Here is a 22,295-nt window from a genome sequence, read left to right as displayed (position 1 = left end):
AACACGTATATGCATGTGAGCTTATGTTATACAAGTGTATACAAGTGTATGGTTACACGGGCATGAGTGGGTGGGGCATCTCTATATGTATGAATCTCTATATATGTGTATGAATCTCTATACAAGGCAGAATATGGCTGATTCACCTGGGTGGATGGCAGTTTAAGTACACAAGCATGGAAACTGTACTCCGTGGTTGGGTGACCTGAGGTACTTAAAGGAAATAACAGGAGGAGGTCACAGTAGCACAGCAGGGCCCTGTGGGCTCTGTGGAGCGGGCCCTGCATCCATGTGGAGGAAGGGAAACCCAGGAGCTGGGACCTGGCATATCCAATTCCCACACTGGAGTGCAGGGCTGATGGGCAGCCAGAAAGGAAACAGAAAAGGAAAAGCAGATGCTGATGCAGGAAGCAGAGGGAAGCTGGGGTCCAAGTGGCCTTCCTGCAGCTCCTCTAACATATCCCTGACAAGCCAGCCAGAGAGACCATGATGTCCGGGGAGAAGCAGATCTGCAGGAGCCACTTGCCTGGTGCACCAACGGGTCGCCCAAGCCCAAGCGTCATCCTAGCCGACCAACTGTGAGTGTCCAGGCTACTGGGAACCTAGGTGGTGAATAGGATCAGAGGCACATACCTCTCACTTCCCATAGCGACAAGTGCCTCCACCTGCCCAGGAGTTTTTCTAAGAAAATGTCTGGCCTCTTCCTGGACAGCCTGGCAATGGGCCCTCCCTAGTACCATGGAGGCAGGAGCTGTCAGGGAAGGTCAGGATCTGAGGTAGTCTGAGTGCTCTCACTACATATCCTCCAGACTGAAGTCACCTGAGCAGAGCCAAGAGCCTGAGCTCTCTTCCCCAGACATACAAAGCACATGCAGGGACCAGTGTATGAGAGGCCCTGGGCGGCCAGCTTCCTGGAGGTAGAGCAGGTCTGAGTTCCTTTGCCATCTGGACAGCTGCTTCTCTTCCCCTTGGCTACTCTGATCACATCCCAGAACCTCTCGATGCAGGACAGAAGGCTTCTGGCCAGTCCCTACCTCAGCCCTCCAACCTGTGCTATCACAGTTCTGCCCCGCGCTTAAGGACCTGTACCACGTGGCACCTGGCTAAGACTCATACCAATAAGGGACCTTACAATGTGGCCTTGCTTGAAAATGGGGTCAACATCAAGATGGAAATGAAGACATGGACTAGGGTGGTTCCTAAACACACGTCGTGTCCTTACATGGAGCAGGAACTAGGAGGTCATACACAGACAGAGGCAGTGGTAGAACAAACTGGCTATGTGTCTCAGACAAAAAAGGACATCTGGGCTACCAGCAGCTGGGAGAGGGAGCATGGCTGACGCAGGCCCTGGATGTCAGGTTGCAGCTACCAGCTGTGACAGCACACTCCAGAATCACCAGGGAAGAGAGCCTCAGTGAGGAACTGTCTGTATTGTGTTGGCCAGAGGGCATGCCATCAGAGATTTTCTTGACTGGGTTGAGGTAGAAAGATCCAAAATATGGGCAGCATCATTCCATTTCATAAACAAAAATGAGACGGCTGAGTACCGTGCAACATGTGTGTATATCCCCCTCCACCCTGCTCTTCACTGGCTGTGACTCACTCCTTCAAATTCACACATTGACTTCTCTCCAGTGATAGATGTCACCTGGAATTGTGAGCTGAATAAATCCTGTCTGAGAGTCTGGGGAGATGGCTTAGTGGTTAAGAACATGTATTGTTCATGCAGAGGATCTGAGTTCAATTCCCAGCACCCACATCAGGCAGCTCACAACTGTTTGTAACTCCAGCTCCAGCAGATGGCCCTAACCTCGGGCACATGCCCATCTATAGGCATACACATGTACACATAAATAAATAATAAAAAAATATTTAATAAATAAATAAATAGATCCTGTCTGACTTAGGGTTCTGTTGCTATGATAAAACACCATGACCAAAAACAACTGGGGAGGAAAGGGATTGTTTCATTTTACAGCCTGGCTCACAGAGGCCAGGTGTCTAGATCATGAAGGGAAGTCAGGGAAGGAACTCAAGGCAGGAACTGAAGCAGAAGCAATGGAGGAACCATGTTTACTGGATTGTTATCCATGGATTACTCAATCTGCTTACTCAGTTGCTCTTCCTTCTTTCCTTCCTTCCTTCCTTCCTTCCTTCCTTCCTTCCTTCCTTCCTTCCTTCCTTCCTTCCTTCCTTTGTCTTTCTCTCCTTTCTCTCTTCCTCTTCCCCTCTCTCTCCCCTTCTTCCTCCCTTCCTTATTGTTTACCTAAGACAGGGTTTCTCTGTGTAGCCCTGTCTGCTGTGGAATGGTCCTTCTCCTCCCACCCCCCCTCCCCGGAGCTAAGGACTGAACCTAGGGCAAGCGCTCTACCACTGGGCTAAATCCCCAACCTGGGATGGTCCTTCTGTATGCTGTGAATATATATTGCTCTCATTGGTTGATAATAAAGCTGTTTTGGCCTATTGCAAGGCAAGATAAGGTTAGGCAGAAGAATCAAACTAAGGACTCAGGTGAAGAGGGGCAGAGTCTGGAGAGACACTGCAAACCACCCGAGAAGCAGGATACTGGAGGACCGGTAAGCCACGGACCACATGGCAATAAATAGATTAATAGCCGGGCGGTGGTGGCGCACACCTTTAATCCCAGCACTCGGGAGGCAGAGCCAGGCGGATCTCTGTGAGTTCGAGGCCAGCCTGGACTACCAAGTGAGTTCCAGGAAAGGCGCAAAGCTACACAGAGAAACCCTGTCTCGAAAAACCAAAATAAATAAATAAATAAATAAAAATAAATAAATAAATAAATAGATTAATAGGAATGGGTTAATTTAAATGTAAGAGCTAGTTGATAATAAGCCTGAGCCATCAGCCGAACATTTATAATTAATATAAGCCTCTGTGTGGTTATTTGGGAAGCAGCTCCTGGGTATTTGAGAACAGGCAGGTGGGAGAGGACCCTGCGTTTACACCTGGCTGTCCTAGAACTCACTCTGTAGACCAGGCTGACCTCAGAGATCTGCCTGCCTCTGCCTCCCAAGTGCTGGGATTAAAGGTGTATGCCGCCACCGCCTGGCTTCAATCTGCTTCCTTAAACAACCCAAGACCACCTGCCCAGGGGTGGCACTCCTACATCAATCACAATTCAAGAAAATCCCCACAGAGTTGCTTACAGGTCAATCTGATGGAAGCATTTTCTCAGTTGAGGTTCCCTCTTCCTAGATGACTCTGGCTGGTGTCAAGATGATAAAAATGAACCAGCACACACCCTTTATTCCCCAAGTTGGTTTGCTTTTTATCACTGAAGATGAAACTAAGATATCAACTCTAGAAGGGTGAGTCCCCTAAGATGCCCCATTGCCATCGCTGCCACAGCCATAGGAGTCTCCTATCTCCACTTCCCTGACCTCATCCTTCCCTGGTACTGCACCTCATACCCCATGACTGCTGGGACTCCTACCCAGGTACACACAAGGCCACCTTTACACACAGGCTACCATGGGACAGGGCTTTCCCCACCCTCCCACTCCACCCTGCCCTGCCTTCTTCCTGCTCTGCTACCACACTCCTCACTCAGGAGAACTTCCCACCCTCCCAGGAGGCCATGTGCCCACCCCATACTTCCTCTGTTCCATGGCAACTGTGAAGTGGTACACTCATCCTGGTACGTGCTAACATATGCATCAAGGCACTGTGCTGCCTTGATATGGTGCTTCTCTTTCTGAACACAGCCCTTGTCTTCAGTTCGGGATACACTATAATAGTCTGTCTTGGGAACCCACAATACATATCATGCAAAAACGAAGCCTATGGAATTCAGAGAGGGAGAGAAAGAGACAGAGACAGACAGGCAGAGAGAGACAGAGAGAGAGAGAGAGACTGGACTCTCTTGCAGTCTGCTTTCACAGTGTCCTTCATGCTCCATGGAGCTGAGGCAGCTCCTGACATTTGTCCTCCACAGCCCACACTGGGTCCACACTCCCCTGAGCTGAGCCCAGCCACCACAGGCTAGTGCCTCACCCCTGCAGGTCTGTCTCAGGAACTGGATGCAGCGGGACGGAGATTGGCTGTTTAGGACAGGCACCTTGTTGGCTGTGTACAAGTTCCCCTCCTTCAGTGGAAGGGGGTGAGTCCCAACACAGGCCTTGAGCAACTGTGGCTTAGACATTAGGAGGGTCTGAACAAAATTTGCCAGTTAATTTGAATAAGAATGGAATCCACACACACACACACACAAAAGAAGCCAGGTGGTGGCGCACGCCTTTAATCTCAGCACTCAGGAGGCAGAGCCAGGCGGATCTCTGTGAGTTCGAGGCCAGCCTGGGCTACCAAGTGAGTTCCAGAGGAGCAAAGCTACACAGAGAAATCCTGTCTCGAAAAACTAAAAAAAAAAGAATGGAATCCAGTGTGGCCCTACTGCAGCCAGGGTCTGGGCTGTCACCTGAGGCCAGGTGGGGAGTCGAGGGTCATACTACAGCTGGGGCCATACAGATCTGAGTGGCCTGTACTGTCACAAAATGCCATGGTGATGTCCAGGCCCTGGCTGCTGCCGAGGGCCATGTCTGGGTCTGTGACCCCATCACAGCCAGGCTCTGAGTTGATGTCCATGGCTCCTGTTGCTACCAAGGGCTTTTTGGATGCCCGGGGTCTGGTCAGCCTTCTGAGACCATGTTGGTGTCTGAGGGCCTTGCTATAGCTGGGGTCGTACTGATCTGGATGGCCTGTGCTGCCACCAGGGCCATGGTGACACCTGCTTGAGCTGGTGCCGAGGGCCACGTCTGGGTCCATGTTCCTGCTGTAGCTGAGGTCTGGGTTGATGTTCAAGGTCTGCATTGCCACAGTGGGTCATAAGAACCATGGATATTGGAATCCGAGAGCCATACTGAGCTGGTCCCACCCCTCACCAGCCCTGGGATAGCTGGCCCTGCCTCCCCCGTCACAGCAACAGGAGAGCTGCTCCAACCCTCATGGGAGAGTTGCCCCCCAAAACCCTCGCACTTGGGAGAGCAGGCCCCACCCCTCGCCTGGGGGGCATGGTCTCAGTGGCCTAGACCAACCAGCTCAGCTACCACCCAGATCCACTTCCTGGGCCTCCAGTTGGCCCATCATGACAGCTACCCCATCTGCATAACCTGGTGGAGCGTGTAAAGGTCCTGCGTTCCAAAGGACCTCCATGACTCGGGCCAACAGCAAAGGATTTGAGAGGAGTTTCGGTGAGGGTCCAGTGATGACGGTGTGACAGGGGTCTTCAACCAGATCAATGACTCACTGCAATGAACATTTTGTGGGTGGGGCTGATTGGACAAAAGGGTGTCACCGCAGCTCCCGGTGCCACCAGGATAAATGAAGAGATGTTAGAAAGATGGAGGAGCAAGGTAGCTTTGTCTGTTTTGTTTTTAATTAATTTGTGGGGGAGTTCCTCTTAGAGGGGACACTGCAGGGATGGGGGGCAGATAGGGAAGTGAATGGGATTGGGGTACATGACATGAAATTTCCAAAGAATCAATAAAGAATTATGTGGGGTTTTTTTGTTTTGTTTTTTAAGAGTGGAATTCAGAGACATGGGAAGCAGAAGGCAACCCAGCAGAGGGGCAGGATCCAGCCGCACCCGCGTCACAAGGGCCACAAGGGCTCTCGGGAAGCCTGGTAATTATCCCTGACACCCCACCCAGCACTTTTTCTTTCTGGTCACCTCCCAGCCACAATCCCATAAATGGACCTGGGAGAAATCACAACCCGATTAGCGGCTTCCTGCCATTCTCTGGCCTCGATCACTCCATCAACCCTACACAAACACCGTGAGGTTCCCCGAGCACCCTCAGGCTGACACTGTCCTCCTACAGTTTCCAGGTCACACGAAGCAAGGAAACTTCACAATGGCTGGGGAAGGGCTGGAGTTAGCAGCCAGAGCACTGCCCTTCCCTGTGGAGGGAGCTAGAGGTGATGGAGGAATGGGGAGGCATGGCTCAGCCCTTGAAATAAATGAGCATCTCTCTCTCCTGCATGAGGACTTCTGGCCCCACCTAGTTCTCGCTGATCCTAACTGGCACACTGACTGGGAGGGACTGTGGACAGTTGTTCACACCTGACCACGGGGAGTCAGGGCCTCTAAGGGTTCCAGGCACTGAAAAGAATCTGAGACTTCCGCTCTAAGACAGAAGCCCTACCCACCCGCACCTGTCCTAGTCTGTCACTCACAACCATGGAAAGCACACAGCAGAGATGGAATGAGGCTCCCCGAGGTCTCTAGCCCACAGGATGGAGAATTGCAGGGCCAGGTTGCTGTGAGGGAGCCAGTGCAAATATGAGACCAGTGGACCTCACAGGAGGGAGGAACCGCTAAGGCCTTCTGTCAGGCCGTCCCCAGACTCCATCCCTGGAGGTCACAACTTGACACAGATCTACCTGAACCCTCAGCAAAGTGACCCTGTATGCTATTGCCTCCTCTGCCCACAGGTATCTGGACCTCCTATAATAATAGCTAGACACCGCTTGAGCTCCTACTGTATATCACCCAGTAGTCTCTACAAGGAGCTACTCATTACATCCATGGTTCTGAGAGGGGCGTTGTCATACCTGTGTCACCACCCAAGCCAAGGCCTTGGGGACTAACACACCACAGGTCACAGAGGTAGGGAGGGAACTAAGCCAGGGCTTCCTGCCTCCATTCCCTGGCTCTCATGGGGTAGGTGTCTAGCCCCACATTCCTGCCTGGGTCAGGCAAAGGTTACAAGACCACTCACTTAGAGAAGCCCGAGGCTCTGCCTGGCTCATTGTCTCCACAAACACAGCCTCAGAGAGGCTGGCATGGTGACCATGAGGCTGTGGCTCACAGTGTGATGTCAGCTCCAGAAGGACAGCTGTGAGAGGGTAACTTGATGATGTGGGGCAGACACCATGACCAAACTCCACCCTGCCAACCAGCCACCCCAGGATTCCCCTCACCTGCCTAGCCTCAACGGTACACTTCCTCCCACACTAACAACAACATCTGTGTCTACTTACTATTAGCATCCTCACCAGATCAAGGGCTCCCAAGGCAGGTGCTGTCCCTGGCAGACCCCAGCCCCAGCCCCAGCAGTGAGCAGCTACTAGAGACAGCCCGAGAAACTGGCAGACAAAGGTATGTGGCCATCAGGGAACATGCTGGATCTCCAGCCCCTAGGGAGGGGACAGGCAGGTTCACACCTACACCAGCCCCTCAAGGATGGGAACCAGACTGTGATAAACAAGGAAGGCCAGGGAAGAGCATCCGGAGACAGAGATGCTGGATCATAAGCTCTGCCGCGACCATTAAATAAACAATGTCAGACACGTAACTAAGAGTCCTTCATTGAAAACAAGCCTCAAAACAAACAACTAAGGAAGCCCAGGCTCTGGGTGGAGATCCTTCAATGGCTCACAGGCCATGTGACAGCCAGGACCCCATTGTCACTACTAGATGCCCAGGGAGAGTTCCATAGAGGCCACAACCTCACCAGGGCTGGGTGGCTCTGCTCCCATACCCACTTCTGCTACAGACCAGGAGTTACAAGCAACCTGAGCTCTACAGTTCCACGTATGGGTGACAGTCTGGCATCTGGTTCACACACAGACATCTGGAGCTGACAGGACAGGCCCAGCTCTCCCATCAGCCAGACTGGGGAGGGAAAAGTGGTCACGGACGTACTCACGGCACTGCTACAGACCCACTCTGTCACGATGACCTCACTTCCCATAGAGGCCGCCACCTATGCCTCCACCACACAGCAGGGGACAGCTAGCCTGTACAGACGGGCAGCCTGGCTCGCCTGCCTCTGCCCACCCTCACCCTGGGATGTTCACCAGACCTCAGCTCAGGACTCAGAGGGGACATGGGGCTATAGGCTGCCCTGTTCCCTTTCCCCACCCCACCATCCTGCCCAGAGCATCCCTGTCCACCTGTCCCAGTAAGCCTCGGAGCCCCACTTCCCTCCCACCCAGCCATGCATGTTCTCTGCTTCCCTGATGTTTCATCCTATTATTAGTACTTCCTCTGGCAGACCCAGGGAACCCTCACCTCAGAGCAGAAACCCAGGAGCCCTAGACTTTCATATCTGTGCCCTGTTCATTATAAGCCACCGGAAGCAGGGGAAATGTCAGATGCCTTCAGAGAGCCACCGAGGGAAGGGCGATACTGGTATTGGGCCAGAACACCCCAACCTGGAGTGCTGGACAGCTTCCCAGGCTTGTCACCTCAAAGCTGGCCTCCTGTCCTCTTCCCTCTGCTCCCTTCCGGAGAGTGACTCACTTCCCTCCTGGAAAAAAATCACCAAGCATCCCTTCTCTCTTCCCTCTTTCTCACTGGAGTTCACCTCAGGATGAGCAGCTAAGTCTCCAATGGTAAAGCCCACCACTCTTAACCTTCAGTGTGGGGAGTGTGTCTCCCAGCCACCCCAGTGACTTTAGGAATGATCTTTCTAGGGGAACCACTCTTGCCTGCTGACCACCCGTCCCCACAACACCTGCCAGCCACCCGTCCCCACAACACCTGCCAGCCACCTGTCCCCACAACACCTGCCAGCCACCCGTCCCCACAACACCTGCCAGCCACCTGTCCCTATAACACCTGCCAGCCACCTGTCCCCACAACACCTGCCAGCCACCTGTCCCCACAATACCTGCCAGCCACCTATCCCATACCTGCAGGCCAAGGCCTCTTCAGCAACCGCCATAGCCATGCTCCCTGGCCAGGAGCCTGTTCCTTTGTCCCTGGCATTACCTTCTTCCCTCCTGTGCCAGCACCAGGCCAGCTCTGCCTCCCACGGTTCTACCAGACTATGCTGGGACTCCACTGCCCCTTCTGTCTGAATTCTATTCAAACAGTCTTTGGCAGACAAACTGTGGTGCTAAAGGCCCCTGGGCATCTCTAATGTGGCTGAGGGCAGGGGCTAGGAGTACGGAAGCCATGGGTCAGCACCCAGAGAGACAAAGCCAGGCAGATGCTCCCTATTGGACATGCCTCTGTTCAGAGTCTGCCCAGTACCAGTTGAGAGAGACAGGCACTCACCTGAGAGGCAGCCCTCCTGGCCAGGCTTCTGGCTCCACCCTGGGCAGCACCTGAACACAGTGCGGGCCTCCGTGGCATACACCTGCCTATAGCTCATATAATAGACAGTCCTGAAACAGAAGAGAAAGAATGTGTTGATCATTACAGGGCCAGCACTTGGGCTCTCAGAACACCCCAAAATAGGCCCTCACTAATGCAAGCTAGCAGGCTGAAGTGCCCAGGGAACTGATACCCCACACACCAGTGCCTGGCTCCTTCTGTCCTCAAAGTCTCTGCCCTCTTCACAGCATGGCTTAGTAGCCCATAGGGCTACTGGAGGCTCCATCCTATCTAGGGAGGACTCTTGTGCCCACCTTTACCTGCCACACAGACCCCCTTCTTTTGCTCTAGTGACCAGTAAGGTAGATGGCTGCTGCTCCCAGCTCCCAGCTCCGTCTAGGCTGACATTGTGTCTGTCACTTCTGATACTGAGTTTGAACACTGACTCCCCCAGGGTTCTGGGGGCTCTGAACTCAAGTTTTTGTGCCTGTATGGCAAGCACTTTACCAACTGAGCCATCTCCCCAGACTCCTCCAACACTGTTTTTAAGACTTGCCAACATCACAACAGTTCTAAGAAATGGACACAGAACTCACAGCCTGGTAAGTGCCCCTGAGCCTAATGACTGTGAAATTTCTGTTTGTAGGGACAGACCAGGAATGAGACATAGACCAGAGACAGAGACTGCATATGAAAGACAGGTAAAGAGAAGATGGCGACTCCGGTCTCCCCAACTGGCCTCCAGCCCACAGTGTCAACCGCCCTTAAGGCCATAGGGTCACCCTCCCACCCAGAAGCTAAGCCAACAGCCACAAGGTCAAGGGCCCTTAAGGCCCTGGGAATGGTCAGGTGGCCCAAGCTGTGTCTCTAGGCAACAAACTAGGCTGTGCTTTCTGGGGCCAGTACATGGGAAGCCATGTGGCCCTGGGCTCTGCCCAATAAACAAGGCTGAGGCCACTTCCCGGAAGCATGTGTTCCTGCACAGGCTCTGCACACAGAAACTCTGGGAGTGCTTTACAAAATACCACCTTGGCAGGACATGAAACCACTTGCCTGGACAGAAACCGACCACAGTGTGAACAATATTTGGCAACGATAGCACACTAGAGCCTGGCCATCGTAAATATTTATCCCCTTGCCTGGGCTGAGACAGGGCTGGGTTATGTGCGGCAGCTCCCCCTGGACACTCCTCCACACTCCCCCTGAAGGAAAAAGATTCTTGGAGAGGCCAGGCGGCCATGAGAACCAAACTCAGCTCACCTTCAGATAGCACCAGCTCACATGGGCTGTTTGTAGGGCTGGAGGCTGCTGGGACCATGTCAGAATGGGGGCCATAGTACTCCTCACTCTGGGCTTTCCAAGAGGGTAACAGGCCCTATGATTTGAATGCAAGCCACCTTCCATTCCTTCTCCTTTACTTCCTTTTTCTGAATGACTCCTCCCTTGCTCCTCAAAGGACCTCTTTATGTGGCTAGAAAGCTCTTGATGCAGTCCAGAGAGTTCCTAGCCTGGTGAACTGGTTGTCTGTCTAGTCTGTCAAGACTCTCTCACATGACACCCTTGAACTCCCTCTGGCCTCTCAGGTGTTACCACAGCCTCACCTGTTATTTATGAGGCCACATACTACCACCAAATGCCCATTACCTCAAGACAAAAGATGGTGGCAAGAGCCACCAGGTAATGGCCACATGTGGGGCATGGCCTCATCAGCCACCGTAGCCTCACCCAGGTCAATAGAGATGGGAAAACTGAGGTCAGAACTAGTTCTCAACCTGGCCATGAACACTCAGACTGAGGGCTGGAATCCCAAGTCCATCCTGTGATGCCCTGCCTGGCTGGCCACACAAGAGCTCAAGAGGAGAGCCCACCCCCATCCCCCCAAAAAACTAAAACAAGCAAATCCCCAGGGGTTAGGGAAATGGTTCAGTGGGTAAGAACGCTTACTGTGAAAGCAAGAGGATGTAAGTTCAAACCCCCAACATCCATGTAGACAGCTGGGCATGGCTACATATACTTGTAACTCCAGCACTGGAAGAGGGGGTTGGCACAAGGAGCTCGCGGTCAGCCAGTCTAGCCGAAACAGCGAGTTTCCAGCTCAGTAAGAGAACCCACCTCAAGACAGTAAGGAAGAGCAGGATACATAAGGACATCTCTGACCTCCGTATGCACACAGACAGTCACACCCAACCACAAGTATCCTGTACACTCACATGCATACACCATACACACATATAACATATCAGAAAGCAAAAAACAGAAACAAAGAAGCCTCCATACCAGCATAGCCACACCACGACCAAAGCCGGAGGTTAATGTGAAGTGACGTCCCTCAGGGCTTGGACACCACCCGAGCCCACTGTTGACTGAGTTACAGGCTCATCCTGCTGTGGGGCCAACAAGGCTGACAATAGAGCAGAGCCCTGTCCCAGAGACCACTCTGTTGTCCCCCACGTCCCTGCAGTTAAACTTGATGGTGAGGTCCTATTCTGACTTCATTCCCATATTAAACACCTGTGCCACTCAGGCCAACCTCAGACTACATGCCAGTGTGGGCTCTGTTCATGAGCCTAGGAAGAGGGACAGGTCCCATGGTTCTGGGTGGAGGAAAGAAGCAATATCCCACTGGGTCAGGCACACTGGAGGAGGGTAGTCTCAGGGCTGCTTCTTAAGAGGGATGTGCTGGGGCCACCACAGCAGGACAGCCACTGGAAGATGTCCAGATGAGGATTAGGGGAATTTCCCAGGGCTTGGGAGGGACAGCAAGGACTTCAAGACCTCAAGCATGCCTGTGTTTGCTGTACACTGGGAGCCGAGGTGAGCCTGGTTAGTGTGTGTACTGAGTTCTGATCTCCATGAGCCGGTGGGACCCCTCATCCTCTACAGGCACGACTCAGGTACACCTCAGAGTGGGATGGGTGAAGGAGGGAGACAGGCCTGTGTCCAACAAAGACGATGGCCTCAACCACAGTAGACAGCTACTCATCCACAGAGCTCTGGTCCTCACCTGGAGCCTAGAACCCAAAATGCCACATGGGACCCCTACTCCCACCTGGGGCTGAACTTCTATGTTCTAGGCCAAAGAGTGGGTGACGGGTACCAGATGCCTTGAGCTGGGCAGTATGGTGGGGGATCCCAGAACCTGGACACAAGCCATTTTGAGATATCCAGAAAACCCCAACTCAGACAGTATGCCAACTGCACTATCCCCCATACCTACCCACCAATGCCCTGTCCCCCAACACACAAACACAGCCAGGGAAGTGTGGCCCTCCCAGATGTCAGGACTCTTGAGGACATCATGCCAGGAGGCTGGAGGTCCTCAGTCACTTAGGAAACCCTGCCACGTCAGGTCCCTGCCAACCTATAGGTCCCTAGCCTCAGGGCCCCAGTGGCTTCCATCTGCTTCCAGAAAGAGTGTCTTTCACAAGCTATGGACAGGGAAAAACAGCTTAGAGTACCAAACCCTGCGTCATAAACATGTGCACCCATGACCATGTGAAGGCTGTAAGGAAAGATACAAAATGGCGACCTCTGAGAACGGGAGACCTCTCCTTCCCCTCAGGGTCCCTCAGGGTCCCTCAGTCTCCTGACCTGCAGCCTGTCACTTCACAGGGAGGGGCTGTGCTATGTTTGGCAGACTTGAGCAGCACTTCACCCCTCACACCTCAGCACCTACTGCCTCAGACATTACCATGGTTGTCCCGGGCATGGAGACAACAGTCCCTGAGAAACAATGATTCTCCACTGTACCTTTCCCATCTCTATTCTGCACCAGCCCTGATGGACAGCAAACAAATGCTGAATTCTGAAACAGTCCCTGGAGCTCCTAGATCAGGCAGAGCAGGCCCAGGTGCCCCATAACCCCGGACCCCACATGAGCAGCAGCAGCAGGCAGCCCATGAACCCAGACCCCCATGAGCAGCAGCAGCAGCAGCAGCCCATGAACCCCAGACCCCACATGAGCAGGTAACACTAAAGGCTGCTTCTCCCTGCTGAGCACCCTGCCCAGCTCAGGACTTATCCTTTTCCTCCTCAGACACACACCTCCACCTAGCTAGGGCTGCAGCCAACTCTATCATTCCCTTACCACCCAATGTTTCCACTCCCATACCGCTCCCCACCATGGCCCAGTTTCCCTTCAGCCCTGCAGAGAGAGCTATGCAAAGGCACTCCTTCAGTTTGATTTTTTAAGTAAAACATTGAGCAATAAGTTTTTCACAGGCTTGGGAACTAGGCCCAGGGGTCAGGTGGCAAAAATCTCCAGCTGGGACCTCAGCTGGCGTCTGGCCAATCAGCACTCCTCCTCTGCAAGGTCCCACCACCACCAGGGCTCCTCCTCACCCTCATAAGTGACCAGGGCCTGCCAAGCACGCCTGCTAGAGTCTGGGGGTAAGAGACCATGTGCTCAGTGAGAGGCCTCAGGTGGAACCAAGGTGGGGCTCCAGCCCTAGCTGTCTGAACCTAATGGTCACTGCAGCTGTGCTCCTAGCCAAGAACTGTTCGCCCATTAGACCAGGATCTCTGCCACATACCTGCGCTCTTGGCCAACACACCATGCCTGCTGCCCACAGCCTGATCTCCACACAGGCACTATGCGGCTGAAGGCTTGCACACAGGGCTGGCGGTGGCCCACCAGGGTCAGCTTCTGCTCAGCACACACATGGGGCCTGGAAAAAAGGACAATGACATTTAACTTCTCCACTACCAACAGCTGGCTGTCACCAGTCACGCCTCCGCACCTACACTCAGTATCCAGCTATGGCTAGGCCACAGCACAATGCCCACCTGGCATCCACTCTGGACTCCAGGACAAGGGGACTGAGAAGGAATGATGGTCACAAGCATCTTCTGCCAGGATCCTGTGCTGCACAAGGCATTGCCCCAGTCCCTAAGAATCTTCAAGGTAGGCAAAATCGTCCGTTCCCTTTGGACAGCCTTGTTGGGGCTCAGGCTGGTCCCTAAGTCCAGGTCCCCAGAATAATGCTCTTTCTACACCCTCCTTCACTCCTGCCACCCCAATGCCTCCCTTGTATCCTCAGGATACACAGGAGTATGTGGGCACGACCCAGGAGTAGGGATGAGGACAAGTAGGAATTTGGAAAAAGAAAACCAGAAAATCTGGTCACTATCCAGCCATACCCAGGGCAGTGACTCTTTTTATGACTCTGATCTCCACTTGTCCCAGAAGCCAGCCTTGGGGAGCACAGGGTGCCAAAGGTAGGCAGCCTAAGACAGCCCTTCAGGCCCACCAAGGGTAGAAAAGGCTCCAGTCCTATGAGAGAAAGTCAACTGGAGGGGCACTCTGGAGGTGCTCATCAGGTAATGGACACAAAGCTCAGGCTCACTCAAGGCTGTACCCCTGAGGAGCCAAGTTGTGGGACAGAAGACAAGACCCACTACATTGGACCAAGCCTGGGAAGCAGGTCAGGACCCCATATGTCCCAAGGAACAAAATGGGACATTCAACCTGTATGGCCAGACTCTGAGCTCAATCCAGAGCACAAAGGGTTACCAGTACACACATGGAGCAGAGTCATTTTCCAATCTGTTGGATACTACAGACAGCCTGGCAATCCTCTGCATAAAGCCCTTCCTTCTTCTCGGGTATACCCACTCCCACACTAGCTGAGGTCCCTACTCCACCAGGGAATACAGATGAGTCCTTAGCTTTGCCCCTGACCTCTGCCTCCACCCCATGCCCAATGAGGCACTCCTTCCCCAAATGGCCTCAACATTCCCAGTGACTGCTGGGTGCTGTCCAAAGTTCACCACTTAAGAGACCACAGTCGGGTGGCGGTGGCGCATGCCTTTAATCCCAGCACTCAGGCAGCAGAGGAGTGGATCTCTGTGAGTTCGAGGCCAGCCTAGTCTACAGAGCGAGATCAGGACAAGCACCAAAACTACACAGAGAAACTCCGTCTCGAAAAAAGCAGAGAGAGAGAGAGAGAGAGAGAGAGAGAGAGGAGAGAGAGAGTCTTAACCACACCAACCAGCAGCTCTGACCCCAGACCATCCACCCCCAGACGGATGTTCGGACCGAGAAGCCTTTATTTTTGTTTTTTCCCTGGCTCTGCTGTGTGGGAAGCCACCTCCTTGGGGAAGTGTATGGACCACCTGCAGACGAGATGAACATAGAAAAATAAACATCAGAGGCTCCCAGCCTGGAGCAGGGTCTGCACCTGCCCATCCATGGCATCATTAGGGGCTCTGTTGTAGCCCACTAGGTTTCCTAGTGGCTGTACCCAGGAGGACTGTATAAGAGGTTGTTTGGACCACGAGCCTGAGTATCAGGTGTTTGTAAGGGTCTACACTTGACTGTAACTAGCAAGGGGTGTGTGTCTTTTGCTTCACCCTTGGCATTGTTATAAACAGACCTTTGGAATAATGTTCTGAGCCCACTGGAATAGGTTCCAGGCCCTCTTGACGCTATCCTGTATTTTCTATCTGTTTCTCCCCCCTCTAATTCTTCTATCTAATATTTCCTGCTGCTCCTACTCAAGAGCACTCTGGGGAAATGTGGGGGTGGTGGGTAGCTCCCCCATGGAGCTCCCAACCATGGCATCATCGGGGCTCCTGGTCATGGCAAGCAAGGTCTGCAACTGCCCAGCATGACACCAGGCCATCTAAACCCTAACTTTCCATCAGTGGCAGCATAGGCAAGGCAGAGTTAGCACCACAGCCATAGGCAATCCTAGGCACAGGACTGTCAGAACGTGTCCTGAGACTTCCCAGTCCCACGACACCTTCTCCAGTCTCCCAAACTTCCTATCTAGGGTAGAAGCTAGCCTTACCAAGTCTGGGGTGACTGCAGGGCAAGGACTCTTGGGTCCCAGGACAAAGCAGTGGGATCTGGAATATGCTGTAGACCCCACATGTGCGCTAGAACTGTGAACTCATTCTCCATGGCCAGGTGGAACCCCAGACAGGACTGAGCAGCTGTGAAGTTCCAGGGCCAGATTCGAAAGATTTTTACCACCTCATAAAGACAATTCCCCAGGGGGACATGTGACCACGGCGGCCATGACAATCAGGATGGCCACTGCTGCTGCCGCAGCTGCCACAGCCACCACCACCTCCACCTCCCTCCTCCCCCATGCTGCTACCAGGCACCTTTAAGCATCACCCCATGGGGATGCCCCTTTCACCACCTGAAAGGAGGTGACAGTGATTTCCATGAACTGTCTTAAGATCACCCGCTAACCCGACACGGTACATGGACTAAAGACCCCACCTCTTCCTGAGCTCTGCTGAGATTCTGTGCTTCTCAGATGGCTAGCTAAGGAATGGGGGGCCCAGATTTCCAAGAGCCTGTTGTGGCCGAGGATCCCAGGCTGAGAACACAGGGACAGGCTAGGGTAAAGGTTTGTACAAAAGCAGCAGTCCCCACACAGGAAAAGCCCTCCTCAGCATTCCCTGGCCAGGGTCCTGGCCTCCGCTTTGCTGTGTGCCTACAGGAGAATGCCCTCTATGGAACTCCTGAACATATGCAACTTCCTTTGAACACACACCTGCCACACACACACACACACACACACACACACACACACACACACACACACACGTGCCCTCTGGCTAGTGGTAAGTGTAGCTGATTGGAAGACCAACAGAAGGTGGGGCCTAGAAGGGACACTAGGTGTCTGTCTCCCCAACCACTTAGAAACCTTCCTGCCGGACGGTAGCTGCTCCACTGTGGTCACATAGTAGTCCTTACTGTACGTTCACTCTGCTCACCCTCTGACCCCCTGCCCCTGCTCTGTGCAGCTCTAAGGCCCGAGAGAGCAACACAGCTGGGATTAAGACATCCGTGACAGGTAGAGTGCCACGGGCCCCAACCATGTGAGGACGGTCTGCAGGAAGCCACATGGACAGAAGACCAGCCCAGAGGCTTTGAAGCTCTTACAAGGGCCCAACAGGGTGGTTAATGGGCACTAATGGGGAGGCACGTGCAGGACTCAATGCCTCTCCCAGGAAGTGCAGGCAAAGGTACATGATGGAGGATGGGGAATCTGGGGGAAGGGGAGCAAAGGAAGAGACAAAGAGATGCCTCAGCTCAGGCTCCAGAAGAACCCAGCAAACACTCAAGCTCCTCTCTGAGTCGAAGGTGTCTTTGTGTTTCTTGTACTTGCATGCAGCTTGTCACCAAGGCGGGAAGGGCAAAGCCCAAACCACAAGGTAGACCCAGGGCCAGCGGAGGGAGGGGACTTTAGCTCAGCTGCAGAGCCATCTGTTGAAGCATGGAATGGGGGTCTAAGAAGCTGGCAGTCTTTGCAGGAGCTAGAGCCCAGGGATGCTCATGGCAACGGCACCCTTTACCAAAGTGTGGAAGTGGGAGGCACACTGTCTCTATAACCAGCCTGACACGTCTTCAGGAGGATGATTTTTCTATACCTCCCTCATCTGGCCTCATGGCTCACCTCTGAGTATACTTCCCCTGGGTACAGCTGGCACACTGGGGTAGGAGCCCAGTGGCTTTCTGGGGCACCGTAACACTGTGTGAAGGCAGATCGGAGACCCTCAGAGGCCTCCCACCAGGCACAAGACCGTCCACTGCACCATCACAGGAGGTCCAGCAGACATGCACTTCTTCCGCACTGTGTCCCCACCGCAGACACAGCACCTCCTATCTTCTGGGACATCTGGCCAGCCACCATGTCAGCTTCCCCACACCCTGAAGCGGGGCATCAGGGGCTACTCAAGAGATAAACTGGAAAAGGCCTCAGCCATGGAGAATGTGGGTGTTTAAGCCCTCAGGGCCAGTAGACCCAAAGAGCTCCTTGCAAGATGGAACTTGAGCTTGGAGGGGCCTACGACCTGCCTGGGGTAGGGGGGGTCATCATCATTAGCTGATTCCAAAGCCCTGGCGGGTTTCTCAGCACAGCTGCCCAAAGGGGCTCCAGCCTGGGAGAAGCCCTGTGTTTTGAAGCTGTGTGTGAACACTGTGGCGCAGCTTCAGCCAGGGCATCCCCCCTCTCCATCCTCCCCTCTCGGTCCTCCCCTCTCCGTCCTCAATGGGGCAGCAGGAAGCCCTTAGGCAGCCATGACAACTCTGCACTGCTCGGCAATCATTCCCATCTCCAGATCAAACAGGCAAGCCACGCTTCCACAAAGCTAGAAAGTCACTTGGAGGCAAAAAAAAAACCAAGCAGGTAGCCAGGCTCTGCCCACTGAATCTGAGCACCCCCAGTCAACAGCAGCCAGAGAATCACCCACATTGTTCCAGCAGATTCGTGAGGGTCTACAGGTAACCGGGGGTGGGAGTCAGAGCTGCCCTATCCCTAGAATCCACAGAGGCCCACCAGCTGTAGGGGCTACGGGCAGGAGGACAAAGTCCTACAAAAAGTCAGCAGCTATCACTTCAGGAAAACTGGCCAAAGAGGTGTGGCAGCCGTACCAGGCCCTGCCAGCTCATCAGAACTCCTCAGGGGGGAAAGGCAGCAGGGCAGAGAGGGTCAGCCAGGAAGAAGTATTTTCTAGGGTCCTGGCTGCCTTCCCAGCCCTCCTCTCCTGCTCCTCTGAGTGCTGAGAGCTAGGAGTAAACCTGCAAAGTCACTTCTGGAAGCTGGTCCTTACGGCTTCCACCTGCTGCCTGCTCAGCAAATCAAGTGCTCCTTCTCCAAAACCCAGCTAGATATCTCCACTAGTGTGGCCAAATGAAACTCTCCCGCACTAGCCCAGGCAGCTAGGGCCCATGTGCAGACGCCGGAGAGATGCAGTTCTTTCTGGGGAAGACAGCCAGGATTCTTGACTAAGCGGGAACTCAGACTCACCCAAAATGGACAGTCTGAGGGCAGGGGCCTACTGGGACACAAGAGCCAGAAGTGGGGGCACAAGGCCCAGAGATGCAGCTCCCACCGCGGGAAGAAGGGAAGGTGGGCTCTGGAAAACACATCAAGCAGGAAGGGACAGGCTCTCCTCCCACCCATTCACAACTAGTTCCAACAACTTTTTCAACAGCTAAAGGCTTCCTGGGCCCAGGTGAGCAGGACACAGGCAGCAAGCCCTTGGCTCCACTCCCAGGGAGATCAGCTGGAGCAGACAGAGCTGGGTGGAGAATCCATAAAGGGCGACCGACAGTTTCCACGTGTTCCAGATTGCATCCATCCACCCAGAACCTCAGGAAGGCTGTGCCTGCTGCCCCTCTCAACCATGAAAAGGGACAGGCAGGCTGGCAACCCTAGCCTACCATGCTAATTAAAGTAATCGTTCTGAGGCTGAAGCTCCTTTTGGGTAAACTCATAGTTAAGAGAAATGAGCAGCAGCCAGGGACGCAGGCTGCTTCCATTCACGGGTGAGAGGCCCCAACTCAGATCAGTTCTCCTATGTAACAGCCACAAGGACCAAAGCAAGACCCAGGGTGGGAGTCCTGAGAGCACCTGCCCCTGTGGGAAGCTTGTCCTCTCATTCTCCCAGGGAGCCACGGCTCCGTCCTCAAGGCCAAGTACATGGTGGATCCACTAGTGCCAGCCCTGGACAGGAGCAGCAAGTCCCTTCTCTGGCTGAAAGGACACTCTAATTGGCAGAGAGGAAGCCCCAACTCAGGCCTGAAGGGTCCCTCGTCCACTCCCCATGCAGTCCCAGCAGCTTTGCCAAATTTACAAGGCCCCACCTTGCACCCTGCAGGGAAGGGGCGGGTGGAGGCTGCAGGCCCTCTCATCCCTGCACCTCATCCACTTGGGCTCAGTTCGCACCGGTTTTCCTTTGAGGCCAACAGAGGGATCGCTTTGCAGTTTAAGAGAGACCGCTAACCGGCCTGTTGGGGAATCATCTTTCAAAATTAAATCCGTCGCCGCTGGCTCCCTGACCCTCTCTTCCTGCCCATTCTAGTACTAAATTCCTTCTCCCGAGGCCCCAGAGCGCACGTGTTTAACACACAAACCAGTTCTGGCAGCCCCCTCTGGGCACCCCCGCCCCTGCGCAGGCCCCCAGACCCCAGGAGACCAGCTTGGGGAGGAAGTGGGACCAGGCTGCTTCCTCTCGGCCGCCTCCAAGCCGGTTCCCCAGCTGGACCCTGCGCCGCAGGGGCTTGGATTCCTCACCTCTCCAAACTTTGGCATCCGCCTGCCTAAGTCTGCAGGACCCTCACTTCAGAGGCGGGAACCGGGAGGCTAGGGGCTCTGTGGCAGTCTCGAGGGCCCCAGATCCAACCCGAAACCCCACGTCTAGACCATCCCCTCCTAGTTAAGGCAAAGAGCCCATTGTTCTGGGGCCCCAGGGACAAAGCCCCGAGCTCTGTCCGGGTCAGCGTCGCTGCCGCGAGCCTCGCGACTCGCGCTACTCACATGCTCGGCTGCAGCGGGCGCGGGGGTCGCGGCGGAGCGGCTGCAGGCACAGCGGGGAGCAGCAGCAGAGCCAGGGCCACCGCGCGCCAAGCGGCTTTCGCCTCCGCCCAGACAAGCATCGTGCGCGCGGTCGCGCTCCCACTCGGTCCTCTGCTCGCCGACTCACAGGCGGTCCTTGCGGCTGAGAGACCCCGTCTTCACGCGCGCCATGCCCTGGAGGACAGCGGGCGCCGCAACCGAGCCGCGCCAGGTGCGGGGCGGGAGGTCGCCGCAGGTGCGGATGGTACAGCTGCCCCGAGCGCTGAGACCTTCGCGCTCCGCTCGGCAGACACTTGCCAGCAGTGATGGAGAGCGAACTCGGAGCCGGACGCCCTAGACGTCAGGCCCGCCCGCCGCACGCCCCCCGGCCCGGACCCCAGCCCCCTCCCGCCCCGGCTCCCGCCCCTTTTCGGCCCCACCCCCAGCCCAGGCCACGCCCGTTCCGCCTTCGGCCCCGCCCAGACCGTCCCAATAGAGGGAGCCCACTTCCAGCCCCGCGCCAGCCCCTAATCCAGCCCACAAGACTAAGCTCGCTTCCCTGTACCCGATATCTAGCTTCATTCGAGCATCCTCTTGGCATTCCCTGCGCACCTCCGGCCAAGAGTCCCAGGTCTGGTCCCATCCAAGTGACCAGTCCTGTCCGGTCTGAGCGTCGCACACCTCTCAAACACGGCTGAACCATGACCCAGGACCTCGGCAAGCGCATCCTTGGCTTCTCCTCTCCACCGACTCTGCATTCACCTTCCCTTGGCCCCTCATTCCGCGCCCTGCCTCCGCTGCCTAAGAAGCAGGGAGGAATCTGGGCACCTCCTTTGGGTACTGACATGATAGGTAACACACCGTCTGGACATTTGTATTCCTAGTTCTGTGCTCAGTGCTTTGGGACGGTGGCATAGGGTGGAGTGGGCGTGTAGTTCCCACCAGACAGCTGCACAGGGTCTAGAAGGCGAGGCAACTCCCTGCTCCGGCCTATTTGCTGCCCTGTAAGCCTGGTTTTGGTTTGATGTGACTTTCTCCAGGGCTAGAGCCAGACTGTTCAGCTCTAGACATGGTGCCTCTGAGGCCAGGATTTACCAGACACTCAGAGGGACTCCTTTTCAAAGGTGAGCTGGGATAGTCCCAAAGGGGCACAGTAGGAGACCTCGCTAGTTGCAGATAGTTGTGTGAGGATCAGTCCCTGCTTCTCTTCCTGGAGAGATGCGCCTGCCTTTACATGATTGGTAGGCCTAGCCTGCCATTTTTTGAAGACCTCCCTCCTCCACCATTCCCGGAGGAATGAGGTAGGTGTTCCAACCACCTCCTCCCCAATGGCAAGTGCTTGAGGGGATCTTTGGCCAAGGGACCTGGAAGTGGAGGTGAAAAAGCGTCCCGCTCTCATTTCAGAAGGCTGCAGTTGCGTTAATGGGCATGGGTACTGTCAACTCAGACCTGCTGCTGACCCAAGCGGAGAACCACAGGGCAAGGGAAGGAGCAGAGTCCCCTGCCTCAGCTTACAGGGCTACAGACTGCAGATCTGAGCACTAACCACAGGAGCCTGGCCTCGGGGAGGGAGGGAGGGGAGAGAAGGGGAGAGAGAGGGAGAGGGAGAAGAGGAGGTGGAGAGGGAAAGAGGGGGGAGGGGAGGGAGAAAGAGGGAGAGAGAGGAGGAGAGGGAGAAAGAGAAAAGGAGGGGGAGAGGGAGAGAGAGAGAAGAGAAGGGGAGAGAGAGGGAGAGAGAGAAGAGGAGGGGGAGAGGGAAAGAGGGGGGAGGGGAGGGGAGGAAGAGAGGAAGAAGAGGAGGGGAGGGGGAGAGAGAGGAGGAGAGGGAGAGAGAGAAGAGGAGGGGAGGGAGAGGAAGAGAGAGGGAGAGAGAGGGAGAGAAGAGGGGAGGGAGAGGGAGAGAGAGAAGAGGAGGGGGAGAGGTAGATGGGGAG

General features: G+C 54.7%; 1 protein-coding gene across 1 annotated transcript in view; it reads right to left on the bottom strand.

Moving 5' to 3' along the window:
- Megf6 (multiple EGF like domains 6) overlaps positions 1 to 20,462 on the bottom strand; it is a 99,793-nt gene extending 79,331 nt beyond the window's left edge. The window contains exons 1-3 of the mRNA XM_059256303.1: positions 20,344 to 20,462; positions 13,597 to 13,731; positions 9,026 to 9,135 (exon numbers count right to left, since the gene is read on the bottom strand). Of these exons, the coding sequence (XP_059112286.1) occupies positions 9,026 to 9,135; positions 13,597 to 13,731; positions 20,344 to 20,462 (364 nt within the window). The remainder of the gene's footprint in view (positions 1 to 9,025; positions 9,136 to 13,596; positions 13,732 to 20,343) is intronic.
- Between the last annotated feature and the right edge of the window lie 1,833 nt (positions 20,463 to 22,295).

This window comes from Peromyscus eremicus, chromosome 2, assembly GCF_949786415.1.
Source record: "Peromyscus eremicus chromosome 2, PerEre_H2_v1, whole genome shotgun sequence".
In the NCBI taxonomy this organism is placed as follows: Eukaryota; Metazoa; Chordata; class Mammalia; order Rodentia; family Cricetidae; genus Peromyscus; species Peromyscus eremicus.
This window is presented reverse-complemented; position numbering and strand designations above follow the sequence as displayed.